The following is a 19934-nucleotide window of genomic DNA, read 5'->3' on the forward strand; positions in this document are numbered from 1 at the left end:
CTAGTCCCGGTTGCTTCTCTTCCAGTCCAGCTCTCTGTGCTTGGGCCCCTGCACCCACATGGGAGATCAGGAGGAAGCACCTGGTTCCTGGCTTTGCATCGGCGCAGCACCGGCCATAGCGGCCATGTGGGGAGTGAACCAATGGAGGGAAGACCTTTCTCTCTAATTCTGTCAAATAAATAAAATAATTAATTAATCTAAAAAAAAAGACTACAAAGCTACAACTAAAAGCATTGTATCATATTGATGGAATTCTGGTTGGGAATAGGGAGAGATTAGGAGCTGCTACTAATAAATTTTTGAAACAAATTAGAAATTTTGAATATAAAATAATTACCTGCATTTGATTATATTGTGAATTATTACATTTCTTCAGGTGTAAGCATGATATTGTGATCATACAACAGAATCTTCTTGTTCTTTGGAAATACAAGTTTAAACTTTTTTAAAAGCAAAATTAGAGCGAGATCTTCCATCCACTGTTTCACTCCCCAAATGGCTGCAATGAACCAGGAAGAAGCCAGCAGCCAGGAGCTTCTTCTGGGTCTCCCACTTGGGTGCTAGGGCCCAAGCACTTGGGCCATCTTCCCTTGCCTTCCCAGGGCATGCTTGAATTTTGAGACAAAATTTATTTTAAAGTCTTGTGCCAGTATGTGGGAGCAAAAGGGTAGGTTTGCCAGCATTTGTCTTTCACCCACAAAACCAGCAATATGGTTTCACCTAAAAGATACTTCTAAAGAGCTAAAGCAAAATGCTCGCAGTGGCTACAGTGGTATATACTGTACTATCCTTTCAACTTCTCCATATGTTTGAAATTTTCTATAATAAAACGTTGGGAAGGAGAGGTTCTCCCCAGAAATACTTTCCATAGAAGACACCTATAAAATTTACCTCAAATTAAATTTACTTTAAGCTATTTCACTATTCTAAAGCACTGGTTCACTTTTCCTCATTTGCTTACTCCTCATCCGTTCTAAGAATACTAAAAACCTATCTTAACCACTGCCAATAATATTCTACTATGCGACAGGTCTAATATAAATCGCAACAATAACCCCAATAGTCAGCTCAAGATTTAAAGGCATACACATCTGGTTTTATACCCAAATAACAAACTTAACAGCAGTAAAACAAACCGTTTATTACAGCATATGTTATATTAAATTTACACAATGATATATAAAAACACATACTGTTTATATCATACAGTAATTTAACATCAACAGGAATATCAAAACAAATACTACTCATGCACAACACATGCATATATTGGTATATAAAAAAGCAATTTTACACAACACTGTTTACCAAAACACTTTTTATAAAAAAAAAAAAAAAGAAAAGAAAAGAAAGAAAGCCCTTCCAAACAGGGTCAGTGGTCCAACCTGGGCTGGATTGCACTAATATGTTTAGGCAGAGTGCTTAGTGAGCAATTTTAGGCTTGGAGGCACTCGCAAGAGTTCTTCCTGTAACAGTGAATTTCTCTGTACCCAAGGACAAAATTTCATCCCAAAGGCAAGCCCTGCAAGGAACAAACGGTTCCATCAACTATAAATTAGGGTGGGGGAGAAAGGCATCGAAACGTTGGCTATATGGCCCTAGAAGAGGTTATTGCAACCAGGGCCTAGGCACCAAGTGTGGCAAGAGTTTTTGAGAATCCTCTTAAGGTACTAACAACCTCCCTACCCAGGCTGCCATCTCTGGGTGTAGGGTTCTGTCTTGCAAGTTCTGAGTCCAGTAAACAGAAGAGTTCAGAGGACGAGATGGAATGGAGATAACGTGTAAAAATGCCAGAAAACCATGACTGCCTCTCGTACCTACTTCACACAACTCTTATGTGAGCACCCTCGACCAGGAAACCCTGGTGGAGACACTGCCCTAACACATCGTGGAATAAACATTAGGTCCTAAGATGCTACCCACCCGACCTCAGGATCAAAACTCCCATCTCAAGAACGCCCAACATCCAAACCTGTACCTGACAGATGCTCAGAAATTATGACATAAAAATCAGCTGATACCACGGAACCACCCACTATCACCACCATCAACACCTCAACGCTTACTTCTAACTAGCAAAACGTTCTTCACCTTCCATTAAAGGCACTAGCGTCCCTAAGTGAGGAGGAGGAGACAGAGTTTACCTTGGCTTTACCTTAACAAAAGCATTCCATAAAGGTCATACACAAAAATTCAGACGCCACCTTTTTATTGGTTTTCGGTAACTGGGGCGGTGGGAGGGTGGGGGAAGACACTGTCTACACCAACGACCCTCTCTGATCAGACCGTGGTCATCAGTTTCAGAGAGCCCGACCGGAAGCGGAGGATTTTCTTCTTGAGGTTGTGGGAAGCCTTGATTTTGACAAAGGTCTTCCTGGGGTTGTGGTGGAGGTCCGCGGCCGCGACGGCCTGGAGGGGCAGCGTCTGCACGAACTGCGACCAGATCAAGCCCCCGCTCTCCTCCGAGTCGCTCGTGGTGGTGCTCTCGCCCACGAAGTCGCCCTCGCTCACGCTGGACTCGCTGTCCCCGAAGCAGTTGGTGGTGTAGTTGCTCTGTTCGTCCTCGCTCGTGTCCACCACGGTGGAGTGGAAGAGGGACTCGCATTCGGCCGAGTACTCGGAGTCGCTGGCCACGTAGGCGTAGGGGCTGGCATAGGGCAGCGCCACGGGCGAGGGGTACGCGCCCACGTGCTCCCGCCGACCCCGCCGGGCGCGCCGCAGGGCCTCTTCGTAGGAAATCTCGGCCGAGGACTTCCACCGTCGGTAATCGGTTCGCTTGTGCTTAGGTTTGGCCACCACCGCCTCCCGTCCGTGGCCGTGCGCCCGGCTCCCAGCCCTGTGGCCTGCGCCCCCGCTGCCCGGGGGCCTGCCGGGCAGACCACCGTCGGGCGGCCCCACGCCGCTCTTCCTCCCCTTGCTGGAGGCCTTCTTGAGTTTCTTATTTGTATCCAGGTCGTCGGGGAAGCGACACTTCTTGCTGGCCGCCCGGGTTTTCTCCCGGACCGTGGGCAGCCCGCTCTCCAGGCCCTGCAGGGCCGGGCCACGGTGACGCAGGGTGGCGCTCCTGGCCACGGCCGCGCTCCGGTGGCCCCGGTGGGGCCTGACGCCCGGCGGCTGCCCGGGGATGAACTGAGCCTTGACCAGATGCCCCTCCTCGAGGCTCTGGGAAGAGGAGCCCTCGCTTTTGAAGTCCAAGGCCGGCCTGTCCTCCACGGGGAAGGCGGTGGGCAGCAGCGGGGGCGCAGCAGCGGCCGGAGGGGCCCCGGCCTGCAGGCTGGCTTTCTGCGGCGCCTTTTTCACGGGCTGCGCAGCTTTGTTCTCCGGCAGGGGTGCCAGGCCCCTGGCAGGGCTGTCCATGGGCGAGGCGGCGGGGATCGGGGCGGTGTCTTTCGGGGGCTCCGCGGGTCCCGCGGCCGGACCCCGCGCGGGCTCCTGCGTGGCCGGCTTGGCGTTTTTGGGCAGATGCCTGCTTTGAGGTTCTGAGGCAGCGCCCGGCGGCGAGCAGCCCTCCGGCGGGGGCAGCCTCTTGCTTTCCAGTTGTTCTGCCTTGGATTCCTTCGCCCACTGCTTGGGTGGAGAGAATGGCCCGTTGTTGTCCAGAGAGGGCAGCCCGCCCGAGGGCGCACAGGGCGGCCTGGGAGCCTTCGGGTTGGCCCCAGCGCCCTGGGAGCCGGCCGCCCTGACGCACACGCTCCCGTTCCTCAGGAGCCCTTTCATGGGGTCGGCGCTCACGCTCGTTCTGGGCTTGTTGGTCCTTACGGGGTGCGTTTTCTTCTGGACCAGGCTCAGGATGTAGCCGTCCATCTTCTTGCTGGCGGAAGGCTGGGGAGCCGGCCACAGGCCGCTCGGCGACGGCAGGGACCCGTCCGCCTTGGTGGGCTCCAGCTCCGCGCCAGCGCCCGCGTCGCCGGCGGCCGGGCTCCCGAGCCGCTCCTCCTCCCGAGGGCTGCCCGCCAGGCACAGGAGGAACATGGGGCTCTGCACGGCCACGGCGTGAAGCGGGCTGGGGTAGCGGTACACGTCGTTCCCGTTTTTGGACACCAGATCACACTGGTACTTGGGATTCACATCTGCAATGACATCAAGGGCGTGGCATGGTGCTGCGGACGGGGAGCGGCCCACAGCCCCCGAGGCCTGGTCCTCACAGTGGCCCTCTCTAAATTCCAGCCGTCGCAGGAGATCTGAAAAACAGGGAGAGGGACGCTCTGAGGCACGGAGCCGCTCAGCACCAGCCTTAGGCGCTGGCCAGATTCCGTGAAGACAGATGCCCGGGGGGCGGGAGAACGCCCAAGGATTCAAAACCACTCCACCAGCCCCTCTACCATTTCACGTGTGCTTCACGCCACGGAATGCAGAACGTATGGCAAGCCAGCCTCTGAAGGAAAACCATCCAGCCATCAAGAATGCTTCCAGCCGGCGCCGCGGCTCACTAGGCTAATCCTCCGCCTAGCGGCGCCGGCACACCGGGTTCTAGTCCCGGTTGGGGCACCGGATTCTGTCCCGGTTGCCCCTCTTCCAGGACAGCCCTCTGCTGTGGCCAGGGAGTGCAGTGGAGGATGGCCCAGGTGCTTGGGCCCTGCACCCCATGGGAGACCAGGAAAAGCACCTGGCTCCTGGCTCCTGCCATCGGATCAGCGCGGTGCGCCGGCCGCAGCGCGCCAGCCGCGGCGGCCATTGGAGGGTGAATCAACGGCAAAAGGAAGACCTTTCTCTCTGTCTCTCTCTCTCTCTCTCTCTCACTGTCCTCCACTCTGCCTGTCAAAAAATTAAAAAAAAAAAAAAAAAAAAAGAATGCTTCCAAAGTCCCGAATGATAGAGGAACGGCACATTATAGTGGAGATTTATCCCAGAGTATAATTTTATTAAGATGGTGTGTATGCAAAGAAAAAGCATCTGGGTTGAAGCACACCACGCCTGGAACAGTAGCATCTCAGGGGAATGCAAGTGATGTCTACTTGCGTCTTCATTGGCCAGTTTCTGAAGTTTCAATAGCTAACGCATTACAACTAGAAAATGCTGAATCTTTTTTTTGTCTTGGTTACTCTCTTTTGTTTCTCATTTCCCGTTACAATAGTTCAAATCAAGTATGTTTTGTGTGTGCTCTCTTCGCATTTTGTGTTTTTTAGACACTATTTTATGTTACAATTCAAATGTAACTGCCAATGGAAAGATCAGGGGAAATGATCAAATTCCATTAAAGACTAATCAAATTTAAATAATAATCACCTCATATTTTCAATGACACTAAGGCAGTTTTTAATAGGACAATGAATTCTTGATAAGTTTTTCAAGGATTTGAGTAGTATTAATGTATTAGTATTGAGTAGTAGTATTCATTTTCACATCTCAAAAATCTAGATGCCAAAGTACAATGAAATCAAGCTATTTTTCTTACATAAAATATTTTGAATGTTTATCTTGCTGAATATTATAAATACCGCATCTGTTTTAATGACCTATAGTTACCAGAGAAAATCAAAGTTGAGTTTATCGATTTGTCCTCCACTATATTTACTCATTCAAATACTGAGAGCTACTGTGTGCCAGATCCTATATTTATTGTTTCAGGGAAAGCGCCACAACTTCAATAATTATCAGTCTCAGGGAAAACAAAAATAGTCTAGACCCAGCAATGATATGATTCATGTGTAAAGAAAGATCTAACAAAATGAAAGTGCAATGTCCCCACCCACTTGACCCCCCACAGCTTACCCTAAGAAGAGGGAGCCTCTAGGTAACATCCCACCCAACCCTCCTCCCCACCACCCTATTTTTGCCTTACTAAAAGCCACATTCGCCATTCATCCCATTTCCTGACAATTCATCCCTTTTCCCTGTTTAGAGCTGAACAATATGGACATTCCAGCCCTCAAGGCCCCAGCCCAACAAGTGTCCCAATTACAGGAGGCTGTAATTTGGGAGAACAGGAATCTGTCTTCCAGGAAAACTTGTACAAAGCGTCATTAATGGGTTTATAAATTTGCCCTCTGAAACCAGATCTGCAGAGTGAAGGGGCACAATTACCAACGAACTTGAGGCCCAGACACTCTAGATAACACAGCTCTGCGTTTCCCCAAATGACTGTTTCTGACAACACACTGTACCAATACAAAGACAGCAGCCAATTAGCAACCTCAGCTGCTTGAGGTTGTTTGCCTTGCCTGGACTAAAAAAAAATCAGCATTCTATCCAAGTGGAAGACAGAGACAAAGCCAGACTGCGATGACTTATGCCAGCCCCTACAGCAACTACGTCCATATTTTCTCTGCTCTTCCAAGGAAGCCCAGGATACAGGGACAAAGGAGAGGTCCTGAGTTTCAGCAACAATTCTACCACTCAGCCTCTGACAAATGGTTTAGAAGTCCAAATTCCTCCTCTGTGGGATGAGAAGGCCGAACATAACTTCTGAACCCTTTTCTAGGTAGTATAAAAACATAGATCTGGAAATCGGACCGAGCTTAAATCTTGTCTCTGCCAATACTAGCAGCTCTACAGCCTTAAACCACTTATCTAACCTCAGTGGGCCTCACTTATTGATAGATGAAATGAAGCTAGTAACACCTACATCCTGCAGAACTGCTGGAAGGACTCAAGGGAGATTAATGTAAGCAGAACATCCACTACCATGGAAATGCAAAAGCTCTTCCGGTGCCAACAGTAGCATGATCATCTCTGAAGGCCACGGCTAATGGGGAACGATGGCTTACAGGCTCGGAGGGATCCCATCCCACCAACCTGCTAAAAAGGGGCGGGGGCTGTCATCCTGCAGGGCATTCTGGAGACCACAGAGGGGCTACTGCTGCTTGAAGCACCAAGCACACCTTGGCCCAGCTGATGGACATATTTAACTCAATGTGAGCTTTAGCTTTCAATAACTAAAGGAAGAAGGAAAATGCTTCCAGAGTGATCTTTGAGAAAAACTGCAAACAAGTTAAACTGACACCAAAGGCTCAGAAACAGAGCTCTCAATACCTACAATGGGCCAGGATTTCTGAAGATAAACTGTTCTGATACTATTAGAATAAAATACAGTACTGAAATGGTTCTCAATGTGCACCTAAATGAAACTATAGGTTCTAGATGCAACCATGGCACTAAATGTGGCGTTTATTATTTTATCAGTAAAAGGGGTTGGGGCTAGAGAGCCTTTGAGGGCCCTTGACCTCTAGCAATGAAATACTTCCCAGTGCTAAAATTTCTTACCTGCAGATTTGGGACAACCATCTGAGATAGTCAAGGTTGCCTCCAAGGGGCTGCAAAAGCAGGTGCTGGAATGACAAGTGGATAAACACTCACTGAAGACCGAGTTAGAGGAATTGGAAAGGGATCCTGAGGCCCCATCACTCAGCTCATAGAACCCTATAAGTAAAAACACCGTCGGAGTTAAGATCATATCAAGGTATAATGAACAGTCATGCTTAAAAGGCAAAGGCAATCCTCTAGCCAAGGGAGGGTCCTGCGGTTTTTCTGGCCACTTCTGCTTTCCCTGGCTTTAGTGTCCCGACTTTACAGATTTATTTCAAACAATCCTTAGGAAAAGGCAAAGAACTACTAACTTTGGGTACATTTCAAAGTTACGCTCACCCTCACACTGACCTTACTGCGTGACCCCACCCTTAGAGATGTGCACGAAAGGAATTTGGATGTGTCAGAGCCTCCACTTCACATCAGTATTTCAGAAGGAATAACTTGGAGAGGAAAACAAATCTATTTAAGGAGCCAAATGGTTTAAAAGAAAAGAAAAAAAAAAAAACTTTGAAGTGGTCTCAGGAAGTTGAAGTGTGACTAATTTTCTAGCCCAGTTCTAAGTTTCTCAAGTTTCAAAGCACTGCTCTTCCAGAAATTTGAATAGAAGCTGTTAAACGCAAGAGGCTCCGGTCAGATCAATCTCATTATTAAAAATGTTGCTGTCTGACTTTATTTCCCTCACGCGCAACTGAATGGCAGGCTGCCTTTTTAGTCTCTCTGCACTGCAAACAAGCGATTGCCATTTTGAGGGCTGGGAACCCTAGCCACAGGGGACTGAGGAATAACCCCAAGAGTGCAGACTTTGGTCCTCGTGCGCAAACCTCACCTGAGCTGGGCCTGCTGTCTGTTTCCAGGTGCTCTTCCGATGTCTTCTCTACATCCAGTCTCAGGTCACTTATCTGCTTGTCAAGTTCATGCAACTGATTCAACAAACCAGCATCTCTTCTCCTCAAACAATTCTGTTTGGAAGAAACAGGTAAAAGGAAAATGAACACACTCTGTTGACAAAGACCAGAAAGTTCACCTCAACTAATATATAAATAACCCATCTGAAGAGTCCACTTCCAAAACCAAAAGCTTACTGGAATCAGAGGTCTTTATTTTTTGACCAGAAATAAAAACTGCAAGAATTCAAAAGTACACCCCATGTTTTTTTCTCATATTTTGTGGTGATGTAGATCCTCTTCATCAAAACAAGACAGGTTTGTGGTCTTAATCAATGCATGCAAACTATGACTCTTTATAGGCAGGGACAAGAAAAAAGCACTGAGACTTTAAATCAGCTTTTAAATCAGCTGGTATACGTTTAAAAAAAAACTATTCACAGTAGACTCTTGAATTTGAAGTCAGAGTAACAGATTTCCTACAATACGCTATAACCTTACTTAGGTGAGATTTTCTGGCCTTGGCCTGCAGTTTTGTTTTCTATTAGTTGCTTTGTGGGGTTTAATCAGTCTTACAGCCTTTGAAAGTGAGAAACTAATACTAATAGCCAGTGCCAAGTATAATCTGAGCTGGCAGAATCCAAAACCCTCTAGGGAAGGCCCATCAAGATTTGAACTCTGCTCGGGTTTCCAAAGGTGACAGATTGGTTGGACTAACTCACACCGCCACCTAGTGCTTCCCATCGCTGGAAAAGCAAAAGAACTCAAAAGGCATCTGGTTCAAATCAGGATGCCAAGTCCACAAATGAAAATAGTACCATAAACACTGCCGGGGCTGGAATTCTGACACACTGCCCTGCTCCCAGCGAGCAGACAATAGGAATGTGCCACTCACTGGGCTGAGAATCGTGGAGACAGAAAAGTTGCGATGGTTCAAGACAATGCATAAAATGTCAACAACCAGGCACGACCAGTGAGAACTGGCTCAGACCAATGTTAGGTACAGATCTGGTCTGTTACCAAAAAAACTCAGTAAAATGCCAAGAAAAAGAGGTAGTGCACCAACCACAGCACACTGTGTTACAAAATCCATCTATGAGCATCTACTGCTGTTGCCTGTCCTTGACTTAAAGAGCTTGGAGACACAAACCATATGCTTCTTTGCTAAAAAGAATTTTTCAGGAAAAATGAAACAGACAAAAGCACTTTACTGCGCAAAATAATCTGAGAGGAGATAGGACAGGAACACACATGACGAGCACACAGCGAGGCCACTCTCCAGCGTGTGTCCAGCTTCAGATGGACTCACTTGGTCAGATAAGGATCTTCCCCTGTTTCCAAAACTACATTTGGAGGTCACCAAAACAAAGCTGCCGCCATTATTCCCAGGCTGGGTCAAAAGCTGTTCCTCGATACATTAAGGTCCAAAGTTGGTTTTCTCCCCCTCATTAATGAAGACGGCACATGGTGACAGAGCCGTTGACAGAAATCCAATGAGAGAAACGCGCCCCGGGAGCAGGTCCCTCTTCTCCTACCTCCACCACGAATCAGAGCAGGATATAGAAAATTGGGGGGGGGGGCACTCCCTCCAGCCAAATTTCCATCGTTCGCAACTAGTTTTAGCTGCCTTATACAAAGGGCTTCTATTTGAAATCCAGCACCAGCCCTGCGAAAGCCAGCGTGCTGGCAAGAGCCTGGAAGGGGCACGGCTCCCTGCCACCGCGTCGGGGCGACCGAGAAACTGGGCGCTGGACAGCTGACCGCGCCACAAGCCCCCTCCCCGGCTCTGTGCAGAAGCTAGGGAAACCTCGGATGCCATACTATTTTAAGGGGGGGGGGGTGTCTTTGCAAACCTTTGGGCAGAGGACTCACTCTTCTAAGGAGACATCGTTGGAACCAGGCGGCTCCAAGAACCCTCAAGGCAGGGGAGGAGGGGAGAGCGGCCGCCCCCTCCCCGCAATTCGGGCGAGGTCACCAGCCCCTCACCTGACACAAAGCAGGCGCCCGCTGGGGACGCGTGGGCGTCGGCACCCACCCGCCGCCGCGGGCACCCGCAGCCGTGGGGGGCAGGAGGGGGCGTCCCACCCCAGAGACAATCGCGCCCCGGTCACAGGCAACCTCGCGTCTACCCCCGGCCACCTGCCCGACCTGCAGCCCCCTGTGCCCCACCTCGGGCACGACGTACCAATTGCTTCCGCAAAAGCAAGATGTTCTCCTCTAAGAACTTCTCCTCCAGGCGGCTGCGCTGCGCCGCCTCCCCCGGCAGCTCCCCGGCGCGGGGCGCAGCAGCCCCGGCGCCCCCGGCGTCGCGCAGGGCGCCCCGGACCAGCAGCTCCTGGCGCTGGCGCAGGTACTCCAGCTCCGCCAGGCCGGCCAGCGTGGCCTCCTGGCGCTCCCGGGTGCGCTGCCGCTCCGTGTCCGCCTCGCCCTTCTCCCGCCAGCGCCCCTCGGGCTCCACCGCGCGCTGCTCGCCCCGGGCCGGCGCCTGCGGCTCCAGCTCCCTGGCCGTCCCGGCCGGACTCGGCTTCATGGTCCCAAACCCGGCAGCGCGCGCCCGTCACCGCAGCCGGGCCGCCGGGGCGGAGGAGCGGGACTCTAGGGCTACGGACGCCGGCTCATGTCGCCGCCCTGCGGCGGGGGCTCGGCGCCGGGCGCGGAGGCTGCGAGCGCTCGAGACCCGCGCGCGCGCGCGCCGCCGGCTGCAGCGCACCCGGCCCGGGCGGCGCCGTCCTCTGTCGCCGCGCGTCTCTCCCCGCGGCCCCGCAGCTGATAACGCCCTGCCCGGCGCTACGTCACGCGCGGCGGCCCGGCGCCCGCCTCCGCCTCCCGCCTCCCCGCGCCGGCCCCTCGGCTCCGAGGCCCGCTCGCCAGCCTTCCCCCCGCTGTCAGGCGCGCCGCGGGCGCTCTGGGCCCGCCCCCCTCCCCGCCCCGTCTCCACCCCGCTCCTCCCGCGCGCCTCTGGGCCCCCTTTTGGGGTTGCCTGCACCCGGGTTCCTTTCCCTCGCGCAAAGCCGGGGGCGAGCGCCTGGCGCCCCGGCGTCCACTTAGCGCCCGCCTCGCCGGCAGGGTCGGCGTCGGGCTCCCCGGGAGAACTTGCAGCGCTCGCCAAGTTACAGCGCACACCCTTAACCCTTTGCGCACTCGTGCCCCGCACTCCGCGGGTTCGCGTCCGCCTCCGCGAGGGGCGGGCCTCCCAGCATCTGTCCGCGGGTTCGGCTTTCTGACTCCACTTTGCAAACGCAAGCCCTACAAAGCACAGTGCGCAGTCGTCCTGCACGGCTGCTGTTTTATTTATTTTATTTATTTTTTTAGGGAGGTCTCACTACGCCAGGCATTGAAAATCAGGCAGGGGGTTCGTCGCTGTATGGCAGGGCGGTCGCACCAATTCTTGTGCAAGCCCGAGATTTATGAGGGCGCGCGCGTGCGCGTTTTGGGTTTTGTTTGAGTTTTTATTGTTGTTTAGTCTGCATCCAAGAGAGCTCTGACTCTGAAACCAGACCCTGTGGATTTGAATCCCATTCCACCCATGAATAACGTGCGTGCAAATTTCCCCCCTCGCCGCTGTGCCCCTGTTTCCCCGGCAGCGGGGAAATGGAGCTCCCGACAATCTGCCTGTCCTAAGAATTATGCTGCAGAGCACAGAAGAGGAATTTGTGGGGGGCCGGCACGTAACGGCTGTATGAGTTGTAGCTCCCCCCCGGGGGGGGGGTGTATAATGTGAGTCCTCCCCCTTTAACATCATTTGCGGTATCATCGTCTCTGGTCCTGGGGAATTTCAGTGGATAAGGGTCTGCGAGTGCCACGGGCTGGCTTTGTCTATGGAAGGAGCCCGTATATTTTTTTTTCAAAGCTGTGCATCTCAGAGCCTCAGAAGTTGAAGGCAGCACGTCGCTCGTGGCTGAAGTCTCCGCAAGTGTTTGGCGACCGCGTGCGTCCGACGTGGCGACTGCCTACTCTCGCCCGGTGCCCAGCAGCGGACGTCGGCCAGGAACTCGCCCTCGTCGCCCCAGCCCCCACTCTGTGGTCTCGCCTTCCTTCCTTCCAAAGATCAGCTCGCTGGCGTTCCCCCTTCGAATTCCACACACAGCTCAGCGCAGGTGTTTACGACTATCCCTTCTGCCCAGCTACATTATAAAAGCTCCCTGAAGGCAGGAACTGTTTTAATGCCTTCTTAGTATCGTCGTACTTAGCACAGCGCCCGGTAAAGCATTCAACTGATAATTGCTAGAGAGAGGCTCGAGAGGATGTAGGTTAGTTGTAAATTGTTTTTTCATTAACATACTTTTGAACTTTTAAACTTAATAGTACTCATGTAATCTCTACTACAAATAGCATTAAGTCACATTTACTTAACACACGTACACACTAGAGCTCCCTCACCGCCCTTTGCCTTCCTCCCGTAGACACGAAACGAACTTTGAAGGCCAACCTTGATTCGTGATTAATATATAGAACCAATTATAATTAATATGGAACCATCTATGTCCTGCCTAACACGGAAAGGAATTGTCCTCCCTTATTTTAGAGAACTATAGACTAGTCACTTATCCTACCTGCCAAACGCCACCCGCACCCCTGTCCTCTGTCACTGTTTCATTCTACTAATTTCTAAATAAGCATCTTGCTTTCTAAGTTCTCAATTACATTCCTTCTGCCTGGGTGGAGTCTATTGTGGCCTGTGTTGTGTCACATATCGGCCACTGTATTTATATACTGGGGAGGGGGTCTGAAACATGTTTTTACACACTACTAATAAATCTTGTTAAAGCAGACAGACAAGTCTCTGTGTCTGCAACCTCCCCACCTTCCCACCCAGCCCCCACCAAATGCCACTTTGAGCTGGCTCATTAGTCCAAAGCAAGCCATTTGCCAAAACAGCTTGTACTTCTCCATGAAAAAGTGTCTCCAGCAAGTTCAAATATTAAAACGAATGTGTTCAGATGGTTCTGCCAATAACATGGTCACAAATAGGAAAAAAGGTTATACTTACCCAAGTATCCATTACACATTCATAAATAATGCTGTTCAGTCACGCGCCAATTAAAACAAACTTGGGCTGTCAAATGAAGTTAGAAGCAAGGAACTCAATGCTGTCATTGTTTTTCCAGGAAAAGTCCCAATGTCATCAGATTAAATGTGACTGGCTGGGTCGCCCTATTCTGGTCCCCCATCAGCCAAATTGCCCCCTCTCCAGTGGAGTTCCCTGGGTTTTCTTTGCCCTGTGATTCTTTGTTTGGCTTGCAGGTATTTAGGCTGTTGAAAGCAATCACCCACTGCTCCCTTCTCTTGCCAACAAGATCTCACTTCCCCCCGCGGCTTCGATTTTTCTTTCCCTTTCTTTTTTAAAGCAGGTGCTGACCCTTCCTCCTCACTGGTGCTACTTCATTATCTCCTTCCTCAACTTGTTCAGTGCTAGTTCTACTTTCCCTGGAGGCCCCAGCCTTCTCAGAAAAGCCGCTAATCCACAGAAAGTGTGGACCAGAGAGCGGCGGATCTGGAGAGTAAGTCCCAGTTGCCAGCATGGAAAGGGGGCACTGGCTGAGTCTACTGCAGTGGTGCAGCTTATGCTTAAAGCCAGGAAGAGTGGCTCATGAGGATCACAGAGTCTGCAACTCCTAGGCGCACCCCCGCCCAAGTCTGAACATGGTTCTCCAAGCGCCTTGTCCAGCTGGGGATGTCCTACTCAGCAAAGGGAAAAGCATCAGTTGCACATTTTGCTAAACAGAAAAGCACCAAAATGATGCCTTGAAGCTTTTATGGCCAAACACACACAAGTGATGTAATTGGGAAAGCTGTCTCCAAACAGGAGGAAGAAAAGTCAGGCCAACCCTTTGAGTTGGAGTGATGACCACCATTCGAAGGTCTGGGATCAAAGCTCCAGCCAGACATCAAAGCCCATTTGAGTCTAATGCCCAAAGAGCCACAGTGAATTAAACTTCATATATAAACTAATTATAGCTTGACCCCCCCCCCCCATCCAGGCGTCAGGGAGCACACAGGGGAAAGAAAGCAGACATTGAAACAAAAGATCAAGAAAAAGCAAACTTGGTAGCAAAGCTGGGCACCATCAGGGCCCTGAACACTTTAAAAATCTTCAGAGGGCAGAGGCGCAGAAGGGGACGACAGAGGCCACAGCGAGCTTGTGACAATGCTGGCCTTGTTTGAAAGGCTATGAAACAGCCCCTTCCACCCTCTCTGACTGATGCACCACGAAACACATCCTCCTTCCTGGAGGGAGAGGTTATCTTTTTGCTGCGTTTCAGTGCTGTGAAAGAACGCTGTGTCACCAGGTTTCTGTGGGAGAAACCACGGGGATTCCACTAAGTGGGGTGGTGCGTCCTTCAGGATGCTCGGGCCTCCTCACCCAGAGTGTGGTGAGCTTGCTCCAACACCCTCACGTGTCCTGGGGTGACCTGCATTCCCAGTGGTCTTCATAATCGTGGATCGTGCCATCGACTTCAGATTCCGGTCCCTTAACCCTGCCATTCCTACTACATTACAGATGGAAGATGCGGGATAGCAAGCATGCAACCTAGAACCACATACCCTGGTGCTAGCACCATAAAGTGATTGAGTCTACTGCATTCCCAGAAAAAAGTTAAGCGTATTGCAAAGACAAGTGACTGCTCTCAACAGTTGGATTAGGGGATTTTACCCTGACTTTGCTTCATTGGGATCGTTCCCCAATTACTTAAAATTCCTGACTTTGTGAACTGGCAAGCCACTACCCATCTGATAAGAAAATCCATAAAATATTTTCAATCACATCTCTTTGTAGATAAACACGAGTTTCTTAAAAGAACAAAATCTGAATTTATAACCTCAATCTTGAAAAAGAAAAAAAAATTTAATAGGTATTCTTACAGGAGCTAAGCAACCTGGACCAGCATCATCACATGACATCTCTTTGAATGATCATCCGCATGTCGAACAGGTGTTTACTGAGAACTTAATGCATGTAATAAGTCAGGGATGCAATTGTGAGCAACTGAGATACAATGCCTGCTTTCATGGAGCTTATGTTAGAATTAAACTGGCACTAATTAAGTATATCCATGTATATGTATTTCCAAATTGTGAAACAGCTATAGTTTGCAAAGCAATATTTTTTAAAACAGATATATGATTATATCCAGTCATACTCAAAAATATATTGCCTTTTTTCCAGGGGAGGGGAATCTTACATTTTACTTTTTATCTTTGGTTTTTTCATGTTTATTTTTTACCTACTTGAAAGGCAGAGAAAGAAAGACGGAAATCTCCCACCTGCTGGCTCACTCCCCAAATGCCTGCAACAGCCAAGGCTGCACCAGGCTGAAGCCAGGAGCCAGGAACTCCATCTGAGTCTCCCATGTGGGTAGCAAAAACTCAAGTACATGAACCTTCTACTGCTCCCTCTCTGCATGCATTAGCAGGAAGTTGGAGGGGAAGCAGAGTAGTTGGGACTCCAACCGGCACTAGGATATGGGACGCAAATGTGCCAGGCAGCAGTTTAACCCACTGCACCCACAACACACTCCCACCCCCTTGGTTTTTTTTTTTAAGATTTATCTTATTTATTTGAAACACAGAGTTATGGAGTGGGAGAGAGGTATCTTCCATCCACTAGTTCACTCCCCAAATGGCCCCAACATCTAGGGCTGGACCAGGCCAAAGCCAGGAGCCAGGGAGCTTCATTTGGGTCTCTCACATAGGTGCAGGGGTCCAAGAATTTGGGCCATCGCCTGCTGCTTTCCCAGGTGCATTAGCAGGGAGCTGGATGAGAAGTGGAGCAGCCAGGACTCCAGCGGGTGCCCATATGGGCACTGCAGACCTTGGCTTAGCCCCTGTACCACAGTGCCAGGCCCCGCACCTAATTGTTTTAGTATTGGCTCACCTTAAGGCTACATTTGAAATTCCCATAGGGTGATAACTCACTCCACAGCAGAAAAAGTCAATATCCCCATCTAATTAGTATCCATTAAAAAAGGAAGTAACTGAATGGCGTTAATAAACTTTAAGATAACTAACTGCCCTATACATGATCTTTTGGGGGCACCCTAACCCGGGGTCCTCTGAGCTACAGAGATCTGCATTAGGGTACCCTGGTCATTTCTACGCCAGCACAGAGAACCGAGCAAGCAGGCGATGCTGTGCGGGTCACTCCAGATGGCTGGCACCAGAGCTGAGTCCACTTCTTCCTTTCTTTCGCCACCATGACGAGCCCAGCCTCTCTGCGGCCAGCCAGGAACCGAACCAGAACCCAAAACAGCCTCCCACGCTGAGCTCTTAGCCCGTGTTTGCCCGCCGGACCCACACAGCCACTTTAATTAAGTCCCCTCGGGGGCCGAGGGATCCCTGTGGAAAAGCCCAGGATGCCATTCACACCCGCCGGAGGCCGACAGCGCGCAGGGCCGGCGCGGGGGGCGCCGCTTCCTCTAATCCGCTCGCACCTCTGCCGGCCCGGTGCGAACAGCGGCACATCCACTTCAAACAGAGGCTGGGCCCTGAGTGTGCTGGGGCCTGGGGAGGAGGGGGCTGGTGAGCAGCTTCAGATGCAAAGAGGAGTCAGCTGGGATGACAGCCAGGGCCCCCAGGGACCAGAGGGGGCCGCGGGGAGGCCCAGGGGATCCGAGCCTTCCCCCTCCGCCCACCCCCTGCGGGTCTCCCCCTCCTGAGGCCGGGTTCTTTGAAGTCTGGGAGGACTTCAACAGATGGGACAATTCGCTTCTGTTCAGTTTGGCCCAGGCAGATGGAATTCAAACAGTCCAGGGAGTTTTGCTTCATGAAAAAGAACCGCGGCCGGCGTTACACCCACCCCTGCCGGCATCCCGGCCCAGGGAAGAACTGGGTGGACCCAGCTTGGCCTCCCCGGGGGCACTTTTCAAGGGAGAAAGAATCAGATTGTAGCAGGGCCCTTACTGGTATAGGGGAATGATGCAGGGTTGGGAGTCTGCTTGCATCACACTGTGTCTCTCCACTTCTCCAGGCACTGGTGTTGGCCACTCTCAGCCTTGCTTTTCTCATCCGTAAAATGGGGCTTACACCATGCCTTAGAGAGAGAGGCTGTGACATATCTGGACATCAGTGGTGGTTCCCCTCAACGTCTGAAATGTTACACACACACTTGCGCTCACACACATCCTCATGAGCTAAAGACTGTCATTAGCCATCATGATTGCTTTCAAGGTTTTCATTCAACCGACATGTCCGGTTGGTTTTAGAGTTTTTTCTTGAGCTTGAGCTTTAAGTAGATTCCCACACACTGAGGACAGAACACTGGGCACTGCAGGGCCTTAGATGCCTGCTGGAGCAGCTGAGCCTTGGCCTCAGGGCCTTGGTGCCTTGGTGCAGAATGGGCTGGCACTCAACTCAGGGGTAGCAAGGCCCTGCTGATGCCTTCCTTCCTCCTCTTTGTCTGAGGCACTGTTTGGGTTAATGAAGCTGACTCATTAATGAAGCTGACTCAAGAGGGTCACATGGGAAATTGCAAAGCACAAAAGTAGAGAAAATGGTGTAACGAATCTAGAAGAATCCATCTAGCAAGTGAATGACGATGAACAAACTATCAACAGGGTCCATGTACAAATGAACAGTTTTACACTACTGAGACCAGCAGGTATGGAACAGAGGTACAGAATAAATACTTCTATCAATACTGTAGTACCAGCATAATAAGCACTCAATAAATGCAGTTATCGTAACTACCATTTTTTCCCCAAGCACTTACCCCAAAATTTTTGCAGATCTTTTATGAAACATCTATCCAAAGAGTGCAAAGCACTTTCCCCTAATCCTTACTCTGTAGTATGGTGTGGGGAGATGCAGATACCATGAAGTAAGCTGTGAAGTGACTTCCTCCCAGCCACTCCGGACAGGACCCCCATTCCTGGTTCCCTGGATCTCATGGTTCTTGCGTCCCGGCTTTTCTCCCCTGCTAAGCTCCTTGTGAGTGCAGACTCCATCCTTGGCGCAGCTGTACTCTCCAAGGTGAGTGGCAGAGCTGGAAGAATGCTTACCGTTCAAAGTCACACAATCAGGAACCCGTACTATATGGACAAGAAGTGAGGCAAACCAATTTGAAAATTTGAGTGTCTGGACTGAGCCCCTTCCGTGGATTTCAGAGGTGTTGTGTGGTGTGTGGATTAAATCCTACAGCCTTTACCTGCAGAAAGCCTGAAGTCAAGAACGTGACCTTGAAAACACAGAAGTGAATTCTTGGCTCAATTAGTGTTGCCTCTCTTATTCAATTAGATTTTAAGCTCCTCAAGGGCAGGGACAAATCCTACTTCATCTCCACCTCCCAGAGAACAAAGCCGGATACAAAGCAGGTACTCAACAAAGGTTTGTCCAATTAGGACGACTGCCTTTTAAGGTAGTTGGAGTTGGAATCCTGTCTGTGACGCCCCAGTAGGGCTGACGCTGGAAAATTCTATAAATAGATATTTAGACGCCAACCAAACTTGGGTGCTTTTTCCTGTGTGTTCCTCTTTGAGACATGTCTTTTGTGGGTGTGTGCCTTTTAGGAAAATGTGAGGAAACAGGAAAAAGAGAAACCCTTCCATTTCTGGAAAGATAAGAATACAGTCTGATAAAGACAAAAGGCATCTGGGGTCACTAGAGTTAAAACAAACTCGGACTGCTCAGCCTGTTTGAAGTTGACAAGAAACAGAATGGCCCATCCATCCATTGTGGGGCACGCAGCTGTTCAGCCAGCATTGCATCCACGGGGCCACCGTGGGGGAAGGCCAGGCCGCCAGCTGGCACAGGGTGGGAAGCCCAGGCTATTTCCACCTGGAGAGTATTTCTCTGTGTGCTGGGGGTGTGTGGAAGCACAGGCAGGCGATATCACTCGTTTGGGGTTTGGACTGCCCATGGCTTCCAGTAATGGAATTAATTGCTATGAAGATCCTTGAACAATGGCTTTAGTTTGTTTTATCCTTAAATCAGGTTTACTTCTTTGTGGTGGTGATAACACCTCATCGAGTGGGTCCTTAGCACGAGGAACGATTAAACGCGGCGTTTAATAAGTGTTTGCTGATTATAGCATTGAATGCCATTTCCACTGAAGATATGGCTTCAGTGAGGGCTCCACTAAATGAAAACCATCTTTGGAAGGGGAAGATGGGTGCTTGCAAGCCTGCCTCTCCCAGCACAGAAAGCTTTCCATCAAAACTATTCGAACCCCAAGCCCTTCTGCCACGTTGAACATGTACCCGGCAGACCCACAGGTATTCGCACTGCTGCTGGTTTTTTCCTGGAAGCTGCGATCTTGTCTTGCCAACTGCCCACTGCTGTGGCTGCAGCTGTTCTGTGAGCACAAAGAGAGGGGAACCCGACCCCGCAGCCCACGCAATGGGGGTCCCTTTCTTTATACATCGGTGTATCAGGCTGCACCGTGCACCTGGGGGATTTCTCTGGCTTAGAAAAAGTCAGGCAGAGGGAAAAAGCCCTGAGCTTGCATGCACACCTTTCCCTTCCCCTTTTAGTTCATTTACACATCAAGGAATCAGGCTTCTTTGTTTTCCATAGAGCTAAGCCCAATTTTGAATTACAGCGCTTACCACTCTCCTGTCTGTACCAATTGTGTCTTCTGACATTATCAAAACCACGCAGTCACCTCACCGTTTTCCCTCCTGCCTTTCTGAATTGCCCCCTTCCCTGAGGACCCCTAAAGAGGCGTCTTAGCAGTGAAAATTAGCGTGGATCCTTGGCGTGCTAGATCCTGTTGAAGAAACACAGAAAACTGAGAGCAGGTCACACTGTAACCCAAGAGAGGACTTATTCGCTAACAAATCAAAAGGGAAGAATGCAGATACCTAT

General features: G+C 50.5%; 1 protein-coding gene across 1 annotated transcript; it reads right to left on the reverse strand.

The window, feature by feature from the left end:
* Positions 1–1121: 1121 nt before the first annotated feature.
* DACT1 (dishevelled binding antagonist of beta catenin 1) lies at positions 1122–10903 on the reverse strand. The gene is made up of 4 exons (XM_002718274.5): positions 10318–10903; positions 8075–8207; positions 7204–7359; positions 1122–4181 (listed from the first exon to the last, which is right to left on the reverse strand). Exons 1-4 carry the CDS (start codon positions 10660–10662, stop codon positions 2281–2283), a joined length of 2535 nt encoding a protein of 844 aa, XP_002718320.2. The 5' UTR covers positions 10663–10903; the 3' UTR covers positions 1122–2280.
* Positions 10904–19934: the final 9031 nt, after the last annotated feature.

This window comes from Oryctolagus cuniculus, chromosome 12, assembly GCF_964237555.1.
Source record: "Oryctolagus cuniculus chromosome 12, mOryCun1.1, whole genome shotgun sequence".
Taxonomy (NCBI): domain Eukaryota; kingdom Metazoa; phylum Chordata; class Mammalia; order Lagomorpha; family Leporidae; genus Oryctolagus; species Oryctolagus cuniculus.

What these genes read in the sequence shown, in the direction of transcription:
- DACT1 (XM_002718274.5), bottom strand. Translation starts at nt 10,662, where the DNA reads ATGAAGCCGAGTCCGGCCGGGACGGCCAGGGAGCTGGAGCCGCAGGCG. An exon ending in TGCTTTTGCGGAAGCAATTG is followed by an intron (nt 8,208 to 10,317) that starts GTACGTCGTGCC and finishes TCTTCCAAACAG; the next exon opens with AATTGTTTGAGGAGAAGAGA. An exon ending in AGACAGCAGGCCCAGCTCAG is followed by an intron (nt 7,360 to 8,074) that starts GTGAGGTTTGCG and finishes TTTTACTTATAG; the next exon opens with GGTTCTATGAGCTGAGTGAT.